Raw genomic sequence first — 17587 nt, 5'->3', positions numbered from 1 at the left:
TACAATTTAAAATACAAATCAAAGAGCATAACAGGTTCCTCAGCTATTTTATAATTCTCCTTTTAAAATGATTCTACCAACAAGATGAATATGAAAGCTACTGCCAAAAATGTTTCATGTCACAGAAATTGGTACAAAAATTGTCATCGAAGTTTTCCATTATGTAACTTTCCACTACTATCAGAAATGGGTGTTTCACAGGTTAAATAGGAATTTTCTGTTAAGACAATTCAAAACAGAGAAAGACCTCTGGAACTCTCCATGCACACACTGACTAAAGATGGTTGAATATTAGGGCTGTCGATTAATTGCCATTAACTCACGCGATTAACTCAAAAAAATTTATCGCGATTAATCGCAGTTTTAATCGCACAGTTTAACAATAGAATACCAGTCGAAATTTATTAAATATTTTGGATGTTTTCCTACATTTCCTACAATCTGTTTATCATTAAAGTTGAACTTACAAATGAAGAATTATGTACAAAAAAACCTGCATTCAAAAATAAAACAATGTAAACTTTAGAGCCTACAAGTCTACTCAGTCCTTCTTCTTGTTCAGCCAATTGCTAAGAAAAACAAGTTTGGTTTACATTTACGGGAGATATTGCAGCCTGCTTCTTATTTACAATGTCACCTGAAAGTGAGAATAGGTGTTCGCATGGCACTTTTGTAGCCGGCATTGCAAGGTATTTACATGCCAGATATGCTAAACATTTGTATGTCCCTTCATGCTTCGGCCACCATTCCAGAGGACAAGCTTCCATGCTGATGATGCTCATTAAAAAAATAATGTGTTAATTAAATTTGTGACTGAACCCCTTAGGGGGGGAGAATTGTATGTCTCCTGCTCTGTTTTACCCGCATTCTGCCATATATTTCATGTTATAGTAGTCTTGGATGATGACTCAGCACATATTGTTCATTTTAAGAACACTTTCGCTGCAGATTTGACAAAATGGAAAGAAGGTACCAATGTGTGATTTTTAAAGATAGCTACAGCACTCAACGCAAGGTTTAAGAATCTGAAGTGCCTTCCAAAATCTGAGAGGGATAAGGTGTGGAGCATGCTTTCAGAAGTCTTAAAAGAGCAACACTCCGATGAAGAAACTACAGACCCCAAACCACCAAAAAAGAAAATCAACCTTTTGCTGGTGGCATCTGACTCAGATGATGAAAATGAACATGCGTCGGTACGCACTGCTATGGATTGTTATTAAGCAAAACCCATCATCAGCATGGACGCATGTCCTCCGGAATGATGGCTGAAGCATGAAGGGACATATGAATCTTAAGTGCATCTGGCACGTAAATATCTTGCAATGCCAGCTACAACAGTGCCATGTGAACGCCTGTTCTCACTTTCAGGTAACATTGTAAACAAGAAGCAGGCAGCATTAGCTCCTGCAAATGCAAACAAATGTGTTTTTCTGAGCAATAAACTGCACAAGAAATGGGACTGAGTGGACTCATAGGCTTTAAAGTTTTACATTGTTTTATTTTTGAATGAAGTTATTTTTTGTACATAATTCTTCCTTTGTAAGTTCAACTTTCATGATAAAGAGACTGCACTACAGTACTCATATTAGGCAAATTGAAAAATACTATTTCTTTTGTTTTTTACAGTGTAAATATTTGAAATTAAAAATAAATATAAAGTGAGCACTGTACACTTTTTGTGTTATAATTGAAATTAATATATTTGAAAACGTAGAAAACATCCAAAAATATTTAAATAAATGGTACTCTATTATTGTTTAATGGTGCGATTAATCACACAATTAACCGTGATTATTTTTTTTAATCACTTGACAGCGATCATTGTTGGGCTCAAGACCAGAGATTGAACAGTAGATAACCACGTAAGGGAACCCATGGCCTGTAAAAGGTGCTTTCCCCATTTCTAACTAAAAGCTTCTCTCTGTAGTAATTCTTGAAACTGTGAAACTAACTATTACTTTACAGGGTAGTCAGTTAAACATAGCATCCAACTTTTTGAAGTCATTTCTGATTTGTGGTTCACTCAAAGAAGTCTGATTTTCAGAGGGTGGGAAGCATTTTCTGATAATTGGGATCCTTAGAAACATCTCACAATGGAACACTAAAAAATTAAGCACCCAATCACTGGGCATTTGTTCTGGCTAGAGTTTCAAAAGTACCTTGATCCTGCAACCTGAATCATGTGACATCAAATGAATTAATGAAACATTTAATTTCTAGGTTGAAAAGCCTACATGAACAAATATTAGAAGGTAATGCCCAACCAAAGTGAGCCAAAGAATGGAATGGCTGTAGAGCAGGCTGGGAAAATTCATAGACTTTAAGGACAGAAGGTACCAATAAATCATCTAGTCCGACCTCCTGTATAACACATTTCACAATTACCCCTGACCAGAGCCCAATTACTTGGCTAATGCACCATGTTCCAATCTTGAACTGAAGATGTTAAGAAATAGAGAATTCCCTACTTTGCTTGGTTAATCACCCTCACTGTTAAAAATTTGTGCCTTATTTTTAAATTGAATTTGTCTGGCTTCAGCTTCCACCCAATGGTTCTTGTTATGCCTTTCTCCACTAGATTAAAGAGCCCTTTAGAACACAGCATTTTCTTTCCATGAAGGTCATCAAGTCACCTCTCAATTTTCTTTTTGAAAAACTAAACTGATGTAGCTTATTATGTTGCTCTGTAAGGCATTGTCTCCAGCCCCTAAATCACTTTTGTGACTTTTCTGAACCCTCTCCAATTTTTCAGCCTCCTTTTTAAATGAGGATACCAGAACAGTACTCAGTATTCCAGTACTGGTCTCACCAATGCCATATATGCCATAGTGCAGAGGTAAAAATCATCTCCCTACCCTTATTCACTTCTTCACTTTTTATATATCCAAGAATCTTGTTAGCCCTTTGACAAGCGATTAGGCATCATAGAGAACAAACAACTCAACATGAGCTCCCAGTGCAATGATGTGACAAAGTCGCTACTCTTTTGGCAAGCTGAAAATGTTAGGTTTCTTGACTTCTAGACAGGAAGATACATGAAGGCTCAGGCAGCATGAATCACCAGACACAGCAGCACAGAGCTGCCTGTCAGAGGACAGAGTGGCTGCAGGGACTGAAGCAAAGAACTTAGCTGCTTCAGATACAGTATAAAAAAAGGAGAGGATGAGTAGAGCAACAGAACGGAGCTGCCAGGCCAATGGCAGGCTAGGGACCCAGATGTTGCCAACCACTAAAGCCAAGCCTTGGAAGACGTGCACTGATCCGAGATCTATGGTGGCTGGGAAGGTCAGGGATTTGGTCTGGCCTTGTGGTTTTAAAAGACCGTAACCTTTACCAGAAAGGCAAGATGATCGATTCATTTGGCAACAAAGCCAAAGTATGAACTGTAGTAAAGTAAGCTACAGTCTGATTCCTTGCTGAAGGTGTCCAATACTGGTTGTAACCTATTTAATTGCAAAGGTAGGCTGGTGCTGCAGGGGCCAAGCAATTGAATTTACACATCATTCCTTGATTTACACACTATTTTAAACATATTTAAATATGAACTGTAGAGAGACTTGGTTGATTTAAGCAACATATTTGAAAATTCTCTGGACCATATCAAACCACCTTGCTGGGTTTTCTTGTGTAGAAGGTCCATCATCCTGAATCTGCAGAGGGTATACTGAGGCTCTTGGGCCATGAAAGCAGAAAGCATGCATCAGAGGAATGCGAGAGATGCTCCAGAATTCACAGAAAGGTTAATACCCATCTCTTTCACATAAAACAAAATGAAATTTTAACAAGAAAGCACCCTTCTGATAAACTAGATGTTCTTTTGAGTGCAAAATCATACCACATGTACGTGTTCCACTGCTCATGTGAAAAATATGGAAATAAGAGTTTACTGTGCAAAGTGATGTCATTTATGACTGAATTGCTCTGAAAAGCAAACTAAGATTCATATGTTTACTTTCCTGTTAAGTACCACTTACATTATTTCATTGTTATAGATTTAAATACTTGTAGGCCAAAAAATGGCCTTAGTATTGGATCAAATTAAATTAATACCCTTTAATTAATTAATTAAAATTAATTTAAAAAAAGAATGAAAGACCCGACAGGAAAATTCAAATCCAACATCACTGTTTTCTTTATAAAGTGATCAGAATCATCAATTGAGATCACCATTGATTGCCACGAGCTGTTCTGTACCCATGGGGTGGGGGGAGAAAAAGGAGCAAAATAAGGCATTTTACCTATTGGCCACTGTCTTCACTTCAGCATGCTTTTCTTTGTAGGTACCTTTATATCCTTGAATAAAGGATAGGTAGGATTTTGGAGTCACATGTGTAGAACGTCTATATCTCTGGAAGTAGTCAACACACTTCTCTGCTACCCCATCCTGGAAAGAGCCCATACACTGCACCACCTCCTTCTTGGTTTCAGTGGTGCAGTCAATTTCATATGAGGATAGGAAATGTTCAGATACTTTAGAGAAAGGAAAAAAAGGTTGTGAACTAACCCATTTAAATTAGTTTCTTACATGCAAATATTGAAGAAAAATTCTACGACAGCATGCGGTGTGTCAGCAACATCATGGAGAAGAGTTTTACCTAATTTAACTATCAGGTCTTGAAAAGCCACTGAACTCAACGACATTTTTTGGAGTGTATGTGGGCTGAACAAGTGGCATATTTTTAAATAGCTTTTTATTTATATGGGTCCATATGCAAACACACACCGTACTATCTGCATCAGAGTACTGAACAGATCAGGAAACACTTGTTGGCTAAAGACATCTGCAACTAGATTCTCCACAAAGGGTTCTGGCTACCTGAGACATAGCATATTATTCTCTTCTGCACATTTGCCTGGAACTCTAGATATTACGAACCAACAAATCTGTTTTAAAGTGTGATACAGGAGGGGCTTTCACAGAAATGTTTCAATTGACTTGAAACAAAGCTTTTTTTCAGATTTTTTATTGTGATTTAGCCATTTTTCACCCTTTGTGGGTTTTTTAATTGGTTGAATTTGAAACTGAAATGCCCTTTTGAAATAAAAAGTCAAGTCAAAATTAAACTTTTCAAAGATGTTGAAATAAAAAATGTCAGCTTTTTAGAGTTTTTTATTTTGATTTTGTTTTTTGGGTTTTTTTGGTTGAAACTATTTGTCAAATTCAATCTGAATTCACAAATAGTTTTGGAACCCCCAAAACCAATTTTTCAGCAAGAAATTGTTTTGTCAAGCTCTGGTTGAGAGCCTGCAATGCTGTCTGTTTGGCAGCTTTCATTAGCACTACATTCTAAAAACAAACTAAACAACTGGGGGAAGTTATATAGGAAATGCTTATGTGATACCTCAGCTTTCCAAGATACTTAGGAAATTTATTTATGTGAGAGGTTGGTCACTGACAATTAAGTTCCCCATATGGCCTGGCTAAGACACTACAGGTTATGTGGTGATATTTTGTTTATCACCAAGCCCTGTGGCCACTAAATAAAGCTTCATTCTACTGATACTACCCTCAGAGACTGCTACTGAAATTAGTGGCCATTGCTAATAGGGAGACACTCCTGGTCACTAGAGTTGGTAGTCTCAATACTTATTCATTTCACATAGGCATTTGAGCAGCCAACAGAACGTAAGAGGTCTTAGTCACTTCTGATCTTGCTATTTTCAAATCAATGACTTAAAGGTAAAATATTCCATATCCCAGCACCTAACTCCTGAATCATACAGCCCCCCATCTGTAGCAATCACCATATTCCACCTACTGTGTTCAGGCCATATGAGAGAAAGAGAAAGAAACATGCATTGTACTTACACAGCTGATCCAGAACTCAGCCTTCAGTGTTTGCCTTCATCTAATAGTCCTGTTCACAGCCAAGGTGGGCATTGACACCTTACAACCTTGGCCTACATATCTGACAGTTACTGTTTGAACATAACTCTCCCACAAAAGACAGATTTGCACTGAGTTTGTTATCCTCTCCTTGACTCTCTTGCCATACTCTCACACAAGGATGGACTCCTTTATTTTTTCACATTTATTCTCAATAGTATGGGTTGGCTTTTACCAAAATCGATGTTCAGGGTGAAGTTACCCCTGTGAAAGGGATCAGGACACAGCCTATCTTGAAAATGGGGTATAAGACAGGTATAGGCATTGTGCCAATCTCCTGCCCAGGATTCCTTAGTTCCCAGTTTTCAGAGCTGCTAAGCACTCTTAGCTCCCATTAACTTCAAAGGGAGTTGTGCAAGTTCAGCTTTTCTGAAATTGAGGCGGTTACTCTAAAAAACTTATTGTATTGCTCATGTAGTTAAATAGAGCTATCAACTCTGCTTATTTTGAAAACTTACATTCTATTAAATCCCTTTTATTCCAACTCATAGGTAGAACATTCATGTTACTTTTGAATTAAAACTACCATCCTCACTGGTTTTGAACCTATTCCCTCTACTCTCCAGACCCTACATCATCATCATCCACCTATTTTCTGCAGAAGAGCCTCCAGAACATTCCTATTAACTACTAACTTAGTGAGAAAGTGAGCACTCTATAATAAAAGTTTTCTTCAGAAACAATCGCATTGAAGATAATTTCATTAAAATATTCTCATTTGTGATGTTAATGATATAGTTATCCTCCCAGAAGAAAAAAGTGCGACCAGCATAATCTTCACATTTCTTTCTCCCGTGTTGGCTAATTATTCTTTTGTGGCTTATCTGCTAAATATGCAGACACTCTAGTCATATTTTGAGGAAGAATTCCCTTCCTGACTGGTTTCAAATGTGTGGGTTTAATTTCTTTCTTTTGTTCAGCGTTTTCACATCAGGACTTTTTCAGGTGAGGTTCAACAATATGGAATGTTTTCAAAATATTAGCTATCAGGTTACTTAAACAATGGGTCCAGAAATAGATTTTACTAAATGATGTTCTGGTATTTTTCCAGGCAACTTATAGAGAGTAATGGATTCAGCAGATATTTGGACAGCATGCAACAATATGAAGTGGAGCACCTTAGAAAAGGCAGTGAGGGGAAAAGGAAACTTAGAGGGTAACCAATTACAATTTAAAACTTGTTCTTGTTCTTGTTTCTGAAAATAAAGTATTTATTATTTGTTTTTAATCTTTTCTTTGAATGACTAAAGGGTATCTTTAAGGGTGAAGGATTTTTCCAGTATCACATTTTAAGTGTTTTTATATAATGGACTTTTGCCTTTAAAAAGGATATAAGAGAATCTTTTATGATTCTGGGTGTCACACACTACACTACTATTAACCTCAAACAGAACAAATGAAAGCTTAAATCCAATATTATGAGTCGAAGAAGCTTGCCCTTTCAGGGAGGGGGGAATTTTCCCTATTTACTTCACAGTGATTATAGAGCTTGATTTCATTAAATTTCCAGATTCAGCATAGCAAGACTCCAGAGCTGCAGCTAACACTCACCTGCAACCAGGGCATCCTTAGGCCACCTACTGAACCAGTCTGTAGTGCAACCAGAAATAAGAGCAGGGAACTTCAGGGCTCTGTTTCGGAATTTTTCACCCACTGGTGAAAAACAAAGTACTACATGGAGGTTCTGACGGACTCTGGTCATGAAATAGTCATACAAATTCTCATTGGTTGGCGGTCGACGTGGGTGCTCCTTTTTCATGACAGGTATGAGATCACTAGTGATCTCATCAATTTCATCACGTGCAAACAAGTTGGAGACCTTAACAAAAGGAAGCAGATTTTTTAAAAGCAGTTTGGTGGGCTATTGTGACTGGAATGATGTACTGTGGAAGCTCTTGTTCACAGAGCATGCCAAGTAGGTGCATATAGTTCTGATACAAACACATTGGGCCCCTTGCTTCACACCATTTCATCAGTTTTATGTCATTGACTATCAAAACCAGAGGACTCACACTGGTAACAAATTGGTCTAAGAACGGAGAATCAGACCCACTATGATTAATTTTACTTGCTGTTTTAATACACTGAGGTTCATTTCCCTCCTTTTAGTGTTAACTAGTTAAAACACCTCTCAGGAAAAAAACCTGCTACCCTAAATACAAGGTATGTTAGTAATTTTAGATATAAAACTTTACCTCCTTCCTGCACAAGCCTATTTTACTTCTGAAAGTTACTAAAACTCTGAATCAAACAGAAAACTTTATAAATGTTTAAGAAACAAAGTTTACATTGTTTCAGATCTCCTCCTTTTTTTCTATAATGTGTCTCAGTTTGAGTTTGTCAAGATATTTAAAAGCCCCGATTCATACATTTTCATTCTAAGGGATTAATAGCTCTGCACTAATTTTCATAGAATCATGGAAGATTAGGCTTGGAAGAGACCTCAGGAAGTCATCTAGTCCAACCCCCTGCTCAAAGCAGGGCCAACCCCAACTAAATTATCCCAGCCAGGGCTTTGTCAAGCAGGGCCTTAAAAACTATAAACGATGGAGATTCTACCATATCCCAAGGTAACCCATTCCAATGCTTTACCACCCTCCTAGTGAAATAGTTTTTCCTAATATACAACCTAGACTTCCCCCACTGCAACTTGAGACCATTGCTCCTTGTTCACTGAGAACAGCCTAGCTCCATCCTCTTTGGAACCCCCCTTCAGATAGTTGAAGGCTACTATCAAATCCCCCCTCACTCTTCTCTTCTGCAGACTAAATAATCCCAGTTCCCTCAGCCTCTCCTCATAAATCATGTCTCCCAGCCCTCCGCTGGACTCTCTCCAATTTGTCCACATCCTTTCTGGGGTGGGGAGTGCAAAAATGGATGCAATACTCCAGATGTGGCTTCACCAGTGCCAAATAGAGGGGAATAATCACTTCCCTAAATCTGCTGGCAATGCTCCTACTAATTCAGCCCAATATGCCATTAGCCTTCTTGGCAACAAGGGCATACTGTTGATTCATATCCAGCTTCTCATCCACTGTAATCCCCAGGTCCTTGCTGATTAGCCAGTCGGTCCCCAGCCTGTAGCAGTGCATGGGAGTCTTCCTTCTTAAGTGCAGGACTCTGCACTTGTCCTTGTTGAACCACATCAGATTTTTTTTAGCCCAATCCTCCAATTTGTCTATGTAACTCTGGACCCTATCCCTACCCTCCAGCATATCTACCTCTCCCACCAGCTTAGTGTCATCTGCAAACTTGCTGAAGGTACAATCCATCCCATCATCCAGACTATTAATGAAGATGTTGAACAAAACCAGCCCCAGGACAGATCCCTGGGGCGCTCCGCTTGATACCGGCTGCCAACTAGACATCAAGCCATTGATCACTACCCATTGAGCCTGACGATCTAGCCAGATTTCTATCCACCTTATAGTCCATTCATCCAATCCATACTTTTTTAACTTGCTGGCAAGAATACCATGGGAGACCGTATCAAAAGCTTTGCTAAAGTCAAGGTATATCATGTCCAGTACTTTCCCCATATCCACAGAGCCAGTTATCTCATCATAGAAGGCAATCAGGTTGGTCAGGTATGACTTGTCCTTGGTGACTCCATGTTGATTGTTCCTGATCACCTTCCTCTCCTCCAAGTGCTTCAAAATTGATTCCTTGAGGACCTGCTCCATGATTTTTCCAGGGACTGAGGTGAGGCTAACTGGTCTACAATTCTCCGGATTATTCTTCTTCCCTTTTTTAAAGATGGGCACTATATTTACCTTTTTCCAATTGTCCGGGACCTCCCCTGATCACCACAAGTTTTCAAAGATAATGGCCAATGGCTCTGCAATCACATCAGCCAACTCCCTCAGCACCCTTGAATGCATTAGATCTGGGCCTATGTTCTTGTGCATGTCCAGTTTTTCTAAATAGTCTTTAACCTGTTCTTTCACCACTGAGGGCTGCTACAGCTTTGCCTCACCACACAGTCAGATTCTGTGATGGAGAGCTGACCAATTTGTATTAAGATTCCAGTGCCACATATCACTTGATACTGCATTTGTACAACTGCTACCATGATGTCTAAGAGACTACTCACATGAATCAAGCTGCCCATAATCAGGCCCTCTCTCTGCTCCCTGATTACAAAACCAAGAAGGATGAAAGAAACAAAAAAATAAAAATTGTACCTCTCCAGATGATAAAACATTATTCAGGTATTCCAAGAAAGACTCATCTTTGATTTCATTATCTGTAAAAATGAAGCTGATGCCCTTTCCTTGTAGCCCTGCTGTCCTGTACAAGAGCTTCAGGTCTTCCATCAGGTTTGAAGTGTTGTATGATCTAGAGAAAAAACAGTTGTGTTGCTGCTCAAAACTTTTAAACAGGGATGTTGGTAAACAAATGTGCCCAGCAAAAATATCTTTGCATTCAATGCACAAACAATGTAATTATGCTCAAGAATATCCATTTAGAGTGTTAAAGAGCCACAGCCCATTTTAAGTCTCCATTTAAATAAACATACCCAATTTGTTTTCTGTCATCATTCCTTTTTTAAAAAGAGGATAATGTTGCCCCCTTTCTCTGTTACTCTTAAAGACCCACTCAAACACAACAGGGATTAATGATGCATGGCAAACACACAAACCACACAAAACACACTCTCAAATGCACAAAGTAAACCAAATTAAGAAAAAAAAATTTCTCCAGACTTTTAATTACAGTAATCTTAGGTATTAGCCTGTTATTTTTTGCTTGTTGAAAAAAGACATTCAGACTGGGAGGACACACAGAATTTCAGCACAGAAAATAAAGGCAAACATTTTTAAAAGGCTCTTAAGGATGCACATGTTTCCATTCTCAACTGTGGTCGCCACTATGTGCTCTGCTTGTAGAAGGAATCCAAAACACAGAAATCAAAGTACACGTTTTTGAAATATATCTTGTTCAACAGCCTACCTTGTTAAAGTGATCTGGAACGTAGCATAGCCAGCTATGAATGATGCCAGTTTAGTCAAGCTCTGCTTTCCTGAGCCACCAACTCCAACTACGAGAGCATTTCCACGAGGGGTGCGAATCACACGGGAAATCTACAGATCAACATGGCAGTTTGTTGCTAAATATATGGAACGTTTGTGCCAGAACAATTTAAGCCACCATAGCAATGGGAACCTTCAAATTAGTAATGAGAACCTTAGAATTATCACACTTTTATTTTATATATTACAAATCTTTTAATTTTGAAAAGCTTTTATTTGTATGAGAAACCAATCACATGTAAACACAACATACCATTATAGCACAGGAAGTGCCATTTCCACTTTAAATATTACTAAATGATAACAATGTTGTCATGTCAGAATAGATTTCTACAGGATTTCCTGTAATACCATGTAAAGCTTATGCGCTATATCTCCCTTACTGTTCACTGTAAAATTAACATCAATTTTGATTTCTCATTTCTGTAAATCTGAAGTAACTCATTAGTCATCAGAGTTACTGGTGTAGTGTCAGACTGAGAGCTATTAATGTAACTGCAAAATATCGGGGAGAGGAAGGATAGTTTAGTGGACAAAGCCCCGGGCTGGAATACAGGAAGCCTAGGCTCAATTCTGAGGTCAGCCATAAGCTTTTTGTGCAACTTTGGATAGCTCACTTAATCTACTCTGTGAGTCAGTCTTCCATCTGTGAAATGGCATTCCTGTTGCCCTGTCTTCCATGGGCATCATGATGATAAAATCTGTTAATGATTCTGAGACATCGCCATACCATGGTCATGAGTGTCATGTAAGTTCCTAGATCAGGGGTGGGCATTCAGCATGCAAGCCGTTTTAAGCTGCCCCGCAAGTCTCACCACATGCCTCGGCCCTGCTCCAGGTGCTCCAGCCGGGGCGCTGGGTTAGGGGCCGGACCACATGGCTTGGCTCCAGTCCAGCCGAGGCGCTGGGTCGGGGGCCACACTATACAGCTTGGCACCGATCCGGCGGGGGCGCTGGGTTGGGGGATGCACTATGTGGCTTGGCCCCGCTCCAGTGCTCTTGCCGGGTCACTGGGTCTGGGGCCGCATCACGTGGCTCGGCCCCGCTCCGGCCCGGGTGCAGGGTTGGGGGCTGCACCACATGGCTCCCAGAAGCCACGGCATGGTCCCACTCTGGCTCCTATGCACTCCAATGGGAGCTGCAGGGGTGGTTCCTGCGGATGGGACAGCGTGCAGAGCTGCCTGGCCACACCTCCGCAGAGGAGACTGAGAAGGGACATGCCATTGCTTCCGGGAGCCACTTGAGGTAAGCGCCGCTTGGAGATTACACCCCTGAGCCTCTCCCCACACCCCAACCCCCTGCTCCAGCCCTGATTCCCCCTCCCGCTCTTCAAACCCCTCAATCCCAGCCCAGAGCACCCTCCTGCACCCCAAACCTTTCATCCCCAGCCCCATCCCAGTGCCTGCAATCCCAGCTGAAACCTGCACCCCTTCCCGCACCCCTGCCCCAGTCCTGATCCTCCTCCCACCCTCCAAACCTCTCGGTCCCAGCCCAGAGCACATTCCTACACCCCAAAAGCCTCATCCCCAGCCCCACCCCAGAGACCGCACCCCCTTCTGCACCCCAAACACAATTTTGTGAGCATTCATGGCCCTCCATACAATTTCTATTCCTTGATGTGGCCGTTGGGCCAAAAAGTTTGCCCACCCCTGGACTAGATAGACAAAGCAAAGTACTGTACACGTTTAAGAAGCACAATCTTCTGTTCCCAAAATCAGCCACCTTCACTGTAGTAGTGGCATTTGTATATATTATTGGGTGAGAACATTTCACAAGTGGAGATCCTTTTCCTTCCCATCTCACTATTTTAAATGTATTTGAACCAAAGGAATAGTGATCAGATCATACCCCACATTTTCCTTCATACTTAGCCCTGTCCTAAGGGTACATGTACACTTTGAGATGGAGGCATAATTTCCAACTTGAGGAGACCAATGTTTAGCACGTTAGCTTGATTAGAGCTAACACAGGGATGTCTCCTTGAGCTGGAAATTACACTTCCAATTTGAGGTGCAGATGAACCCTTAGTGACAAGAGCCAAATTCTCCTTCAATTTACTGGCAAATGACTGCACTGATCACCAGGATAATGGGCCTGCAGTGAACAAGGTGGGCTGAGGAGAGTGGTATCTACTCTAGGGTTAGGTTTGGTGGGTTTGCTCAGCAGGATGGGGAAATCCTTTAAATGAACTCATTCTCCCACACACAACCACAGCAGGGATGTCAGCAGTGAAGATCAGGGATTGGTTCCTAGCTGTCTTTTAAAAATCCAGGTATAGGCTCTGCTATGGGCTTCTCTGTAACCTAGGTTATTACTGGGTGGGGGTGCCAGTCTTTGCCCCAGTGGGCCCTGTTTTGTGTTACTGGATGAAAGCTGTGTTTTAAAGCACAGTCTTAGGCTTCGCATCCTCATTCGGTCTCCTTGCCACCATGCAGCAGGCTTGTTAGGGGCAGACAATGCCTCCCCCAACAGGTCTGACTGGTATATTGCAACCAGCCTGGGAGAACAGCCAAGAAAGCAATAAATAGCTGCACAGAGGGGAATCCTCTTCAGCAGTCACATATTTGTCCATGGCTCTGGAGCCCAGTTGCTGAGAGTTCATCATCAGCTCTCAATGTGATGCTGTAGCTAAGAGGACTAATGGGATCCCCTGATGTAGAAAGTAATATGAAGATGGGGTAGGAAAGTGTATTCCCTCTGTGTACAGCATTAGCAAGACCATTACTGGAATCATGTGTCCAGTTCCGTGTCCACTCTTCTAAAAGGATGTTGATCTGGAAAGGGTTCAGAAAAGAGCTATGAAAATATTTGAGATCTAGAAACATGCCTTATAATGAGAGACTGAATAAACAATCTATTTAGTTTATCCAAGAGAAGGCTAAGAGGTGACTTGATCATGGTCTATGTAAGAAAGAGACATCTGATAGTAGACTCTGATCTTTAACCTAGCAGAAAAAGGCACAGTGAGATTGTCATGCTTAAACTAGGCAAATTCAAACTAGAAAGGTAAGGGAAGGTAATTAATCATTGGAACAATTTACCTAGGGTTTTGGTTGATTCTCTGTCAACAGAAGTCTTTAAGTCAAGATTGGATATCTTTCTAACAGCTATGATAGAGCTCAAACAGAAGTTATGGGCTTGATCTCAGTTACTGGTCAAGGTTCCATGGCCTGTGAAGTCATACCTTTTTGCCTTCATCTATACATGTATACATTTAGGAACAGTTAAATTTATACCCGGACAGGATTACCACCAGTACTTATACAGACTAAAAATTGTTAACAGAACCTCACTAATTTGCTCTGACTTACTTTTTTCAGATTACCCAATTTTTTGAATTCATTTTTCAACAATCAAACACAAAAATGCAATTTTCAACAGTGCATCAAAGCTGGGGGGGTTTATTTCAACAAGTGTAATTTAGATGTATTTACTTACTATTTACTAGTATTTTTTACCACATTTTGTTCAATTAACATAATCTAGTTCAAGTAATCTAATATACGACCTCACCGCAACTTTTATTAAATAATGGCTGAGAAACAGGGCTGAGCCCACTGTGCAGTGGAGAAATACAAGGTTTGCAGTTTACAGAAGAAAATATTACTTTTTAGTAAGCCCTTTCTGTGTTTCCATTGTACTGGGTTCCACTGTGCTCTGAATTATAATCAGCTGTGTACAGTAAGTATAATGAGTTTCACGTTCTGAGGTTTGACAAAACAAGACAGCCTACTGTGCATCAGGAGTGGAAATTTGAAGCTAGATTTGCCCCCATGCTAAACGGCTGTGTGGCTGAGTAAGGCTGACCTTGCTCTTCCCTACAAAGACCCTTTGGTGCTACCCCAACTGTGGGTTTTCTCATTGTGGGCAGAGTGAGGGATAAGCGTGGGTGAAGGCAATACTACTTTCTGCAACCCAGTTAATATAAAAAGGCAAAGAAAGGCATTGTATGTAAAACCATTGTCCACTTCTCTGGCTAGATGGGAGAGGAAAGGTGCATTTTATAGAAAGTTGATGTGCTCTATTACCCATTCAGGTGAGGGGCGCGCCAAGGAATTGTGTTTCCTTTGGATGTCTCACCATTCTGTATTTGGAACTGTGGCTAAATGCACATCTAGCACTTTATATTTCTATGCAAAAATCTAGACTTGTATTATGTTACTTTAAAACAGAAACAAAAGACGAGCCTATGCCCCACTTTATTTGACAGAATAACTGAAATCCCACATGATTACAGAAAATAAAATCTGCTATAATGTCAAACCTGTGGTCATGAAAAGGCAGGAGGAAGAAAAAGTGCTCATCCCACCTTGACTAAATGAATCATAGCATCTTTGAAGAACACCATGTCCAGATGTGCACCCCGGATGTTCTCATTGTATGTTTGTAGAAACATATTTAAACGATCCTTTAGGTGATTAAAAGATTCAATTGGCTCATAGATTTTAGGCATATCAAAGGCAGTTTCTTCTGGCTCTTCACCTGTGCGAAGAAGTGATAACAAATTGTTAACAGTGGAAATTACTAAGGAGGGCTGAGTTTTCTCTTTCCCTAAAGATATGCTCTAGATATCATCCATTACATTTTTGTATTCTCTTTCCAATGTCCTCTGAATGCTTCCTCTCTTTTTTCCTCTCCCCCATTTCTTTTTCTTTTGCCTCCACCGCTCTCTGGTGGGCAGCCTCCTGGGCTTTCTCTGCCTCTTTCGCTGACTCCTTATTGAGTTGTTTTAACTCAACCAGTCTCTGGTGTTCCTTTTCTTTCTCTTCTGCTTCCAGTCTGGCTATCTCCAGTTTCTGTTGGGCATTGCTTTTTGTCATCTTAGCCTCTCTGTTTTTAACCTAACTATACCCAAGAGTCAGAAAGAAAAAACAAACAAACCTGGCTTGTAAAATTTGCTGTCTGAATGATTTAGGGCCTGCTCCTACTCCCTTGGAAATCAATCCTCTCTGAGTTAAATGATATCAGGACTGAGCCCCTAACGAAGTACTATAACTGGTAGCAGAGGCCACAACTTTTTCTTTTTGACTGCAGCATTCACTGAGAAACTAAGTTTATTTCACAAACAAGCAGACACCGTGCACATAAACAAGGGGGCCCATTTATCATGTTGTAGTCTCTATGAATATGATATATTGGAAGTTTAAATACATGCCCATTTGCAAACTGTCATAAATATAAAGGGAAGGGTAACCACCTTTCTGTATACAGTGCTATAAAATCCGTCCTGGCCAGAGGCAAAACCCTTTCATCTGTAAAGGGTTAAGAAGCTACGGTAACCTCGCTGGCACCTGACCCAAAATGACCAATAAGGGGACAAGATACTTTCAAATCTGGAGGGGGGGGGAAGGCTTTTGTCTGTCTGTCTGTGTGATACCTTTACCGGGAACAGATCAAGGATACAAGCTCTCCAACTCCTGTAAAGTTAGTAAGTAATCTAGCTAGAAAATGTGCTAGGTTTGTCTTTGTTTTTTGGCTTGTAAAATTCGCTGTGCTGGAGGAAATGTGTATTCCTGTTTTTGTGTCTTTTTGTAACTTAAGGTTTTGCCTAGAGGGATTCTCTGTGTTTTGAATCTGGCTGCCTGTGAGATTATCTTCCATTCTGATCTTACAGAGTTATTCTGTTATCTATTTTTTTGTTCTTCTAATAAAGTTCTTATTTTTAAGAATCTGATTGGGTTTTTTGGGTCTTAAAAATCCAAGGGGTTTGTGCTCATCTTGTTTATTCTCAAGCCTCCCCAGCAAAGGGGGTATAGGGCTTGGGGGGATACTTTGGGGGAAGATGTCTCCAAGTGGTCTCTTCCTGGATTATTTATTAAATCGCTTGGTGGTGGCAGCATACCAGGTTTTTAACCTAAGCTGGTTCCCAAGGCAAGAAAGAAATCTGTGCCTTGGGGAAGTTTTAACCTAAGCTTGTAAGAATAAGCTTAGGGGGTCTTTCATGCAGGTCCCCACATCTGTACCCTTGAGTTCAGAGTGGGGAAGGAACCTTGACACAAACTAAATTGACGCACCTCATTTAATTTACCTCAGACAGAAATTAAACTGTAGAAAGATTAGAACAATTGATTGTGTGATATACAATTCAATAAAAAGTCTCTAAAATAAAATGCATGGAACACCTAGAACATTTAAATTCCTCATTTCCCAGCATCTGAAAAAAAAAAGCTATGCAGTTTTCCTAGGCATACAACATGGGTAGAAAAAGGCTATTCCCATAATTTAAGTTATGTTTTTCCATGAGGGTGTGCTATGTGGCAAGACATAATACAGCTGCTCAACATAGCTATGAAAAAGCGAATGTAGGTAAACATGCATATACTAAGCACCTGGCCGAAGTTTATCTTCATTTGTATCCTAATATTAATCAATTATGGATAGAGACATGTGGTGCAAACAGGTGGACAGCACATTTTGCTACCACACTCCCCACATCCCTTGCTGACAGTGAAAATGATACACAGATAAATTCTGCTCTTAGTTACCTGCTTGAAACTCCACAGACTTTAGGATTTTGTCCTTTATGCTTCAGAAAGATAATGTCATTGCACATTCTCTGTGAAAAGCAGTTATTTGCTATGACCATGGGGTATATCTAGTAGATACAGGACGCAGCATCAACAGGTTTCTGCTTACCTTCCTATTACCTCAAAAATTACACAGGCTC

The 17587-nt window shown here is 40.3% G+C and overlaps 1 protein-coding gene across 5 annotated transcripts in view; it reads right to left on the bottom strand.

The window, feature by feature from the left end:
* DNAH5 (dynein axonemal heavy chain 5) overlaps positions 1–17587 on the bottom strand; it is a 315032-nt gene that overhangs the window by 76391 nt on the left and 221054 nt on the right. For all 5 annotated transcript variants that reach the window (XM_048839609.2, XM_075125448.1, XM_075125450.1 and 2 more), the window contains 5 exons: positions 15230–15402; positions 10841–10971; positions 10072–10225; positions 7439–7706; positions 4239–4470 (listed from right to left, as the gene is read on the bottom strand). In XM_048839609.2, coding sequence (XP_048695566.2) covers positions 4239–4470; positions 7439–7706; positions 10072–10225; positions 10841–10971; positions 15230–15402 — 958 coding nt within the window. The remainder of the gene's footprint in view (positions 1–4238; positions 4471–7438; positions 7707–10071; positions 10226–10840; positions 10972–15229; positions 15403–17587) is intronic.

Source organism: Caretta caretta, chromosome 2 (assembly GCF_965140235.1).
Source record: "Caretta caretta isolate rCarCar2 chromosome 2, rCarCar1.hap1, whole genome shotgun sequence".
In the NCBI taxonomy this organism is placed as follows: domain Eukaryota; kingdom Metazoa; phylum Chordata; order Testudines; family Cheloniidae; genus Caretta; species Caretta caretta.
Note: the sequence above shows the minus strand (reverse complement) of the source record. Positions and strands in the feature narration are given on the sequence as shown.